The sequence below is a fragment of the Apis dorsata genome, unplaced genomic scaffold (genome assembly GCF_000469605.1).
Source record: "Apis dorsata unplaced genomic scaffold, Apis dorsata 1.3 scaffold_68, whole genome shotgun sequence".
In the NCBI taxonomy this organism is placed as follows: domain Eukaryota; kingdom Metazoa; phylum Arthropoda; class Insecta; order Hymenoptera; family Apidae; genus Apis; species Apis dorsata.
The window spans coordinates 327,673-329,812 of record NW_006263366.1 but is presented as its reverse complement, the minus strand read 5'-3'; the positions used below and the strand labels follow the sequence as shown (position 1 = coordinate 329,812).

Below are 2,140 nucleotides of genomic sequence, written 5' to 3'. Positions count from 1 at the left end.
AAAAAAAAAAAAAAAAAAACAGAACGCGCTTTTAAGTAAGAAAAAAGAACGGAAACAAAAATTACAAAATCGAGGATATGAATCGGATCGCATGCACAACTTACCGGAAACTCCTCTTTTCGAAAGAGGGAAGAATTTTTCTTTCCATCTTCATCTGAAGAGAAGAGAAATACGTTTATAACAATTATACGACAGGACGTTGAGAACGAACGGATCGGGACGAACTGGCCGATCTTCCCGATTCCGAATACTGACTCAGTTCGAGAATTTCAGACGGATGTCCGGGGAACGCAGCCTCTCGCCGAGCGCGAAACCTCGAATGGAACGCGGGAGCGGCGTGAGCGTCGTCGACGTCGGCGTCGGCGCCGACAGACAAGGCGCCGTCAACCTTCGTGGCGGCGCGACGTTCATGAAAAGTGTCTCGATCTTCTTGATGAGCGGTCGTAAAGCATCGGTGAACAGCAACAGGCAGACGAGCAGCTCAGCCAGCCCAAAGCACGAGCCCAGGAGGAGGCATCGTAGGAGAATGCCGGTGCCCGCCACGGCAAGAACCTCCGGGTACACGGTCAAGCTGATCGAGTCGTTGAAGAGGAAAACTAGATTCTCGTGGCGAGTGGAAATCGATTTCTCATTGTTTCGTGCTTATGGTTTATCGTGCGGGCAATCGACCGATCTTTCCACGCGAAAGAAATTTTCTTTTTCGAATATTTCTTTTTTTCCTTTTTTTTTTTCTAAAAGAAGAAGAAGATGCGCGGTGTAGAATTTTTCCGAAGATCGAAGAAATAGATGTAAAGAATAATAAATAATTCGTGATTCGATGATTTCCTTTCAAGATGATTTTCTTTTTTTTTTTTATATAATATAATAAATTTTCGCACGTATTTTAATATTCTTTTTTGTTATAGGTCCGAATTGGATAATCTGTGCAAACTGTACAAAAAGTTAATCAATCCAGGGCAGCAACAAGTAGGGCAATCGGTTATTATCGGGAGGAGGTCTCAACCGAATCAAATTACAGAGGTAGCGACATTAGAATTGTAGGGATTAACTGTTGCCTGCGTAAGTCTGTCATTTTCTTTTAAATTGTCGTGCAATTCCTATTGAGATTTTCCTCGTGCTTTCGTTTCAATCTGTATATAATTACGATAAGATGAGATAAGAGAAATATTTTTGAGTCTGATACTTACTCGATTACGAAAGAAATAAATGTTTGTCAGGGTATCGACAGAACCATCTTCCGCGAGTTATTGCACAACACGTTCAAAGTGATCACGGAGGACACGTTGGTGGAGCGTATATTCTGTTGCTGGGATCGTGAGAACGAGGGAATAATTAGATTGGAACCATGGATCATGGGTCTGGATCTGTATCTTCGAGGCAGCCTACGGGAGAAAATTGAATTTTGTTTCAAAGTGTACGACTTGAACAATGATGGATTCATTACGAAGGATGAAATATTTCAATTGTTCAAGTAAGATGTAAATAAGATTTTCTTTTTTTTTTTTTAGTATTTAAAATTCACTTACTTTTCGAACGAAGTGAATAATAATTAACGAGTATTTGTATGCGGGTAGGAATTGTTTGATAAAGCAACCGGGAGAAGAGGATCCTGACGAGGCGGTGAAAGATTTGTCCGAGCTGGCGTTGAAGAAACTAGACGTGGATCGGGATGGGAAAATATCATTTCAGGATTATAAATTGGGTGTAACGGAGGAGCCATTGCTGTTGGAAGCTTTTGGCCAGTGTCTATCCACGGAGGAGAATTGTGCTTCTATCCTTGCCACGTTAAAGTCGTGAAGTGAATATGGATCCGGGGAAGGATGTTTCGCTGGAAAAAGATAATAGAGGTTAATTAATTGTAGCCAAGATATTAAAATGCACTCAAAGGATTTGTAATCATGGCACCTGCCGTTTATTAAAAACAAATTCGATAGTAATCGTAATTACAAACAATAATAATATTAATAATAATAATATAATAATAATATAATATAATATAATATAATATAATATAATATAATATAATATAATAATAATAGCATAATTACAAAATACGCTCGATCTGGTTTTCTTATAGCGTGTTTGCTGAATCAGTCTTAACCCTCGGATTACCAAGCATCGATTTCAATCACTCTTCGAT

At 39.2% G+C, this 2,140-nt stretch overlaps 1 protein-coding gene across 1 annotated transcript in view; it reads left to right on the top strand.

Moving 5' to 3' along the window:
* The window catches only part of LOC102679939, a 14,045-nt gene extending 12,102 nt beyond the window's left edge, over positions 1 to 1,943 (top strand). The window contains exons 8-11 of the mRNA XM_031515404.1: positions 196 to 609; positions 906 to 1,020; positions 1,218 to 1,471; positions 1,575 to 1,943. Of these exons, the coding sequence (XP_031371264.1) occupies positions 196 to 609; positions 906 to 1,020; positions 1,218 to 1,471; positions 1,575 to 1,797 (1,006 nt within the window). The 3' untranslated portion in view covers positions 1,798 to 1,943. The remainder of the gene's footprint in view (positions 1 to 195; positions 610 to 905; positions 1,021 to 1,217; positions 1,472 to 1,574) is intronic.
* The last annotated feature ends 197 nt before the right edge of the window (positions 1,944 to 2,140 follow it).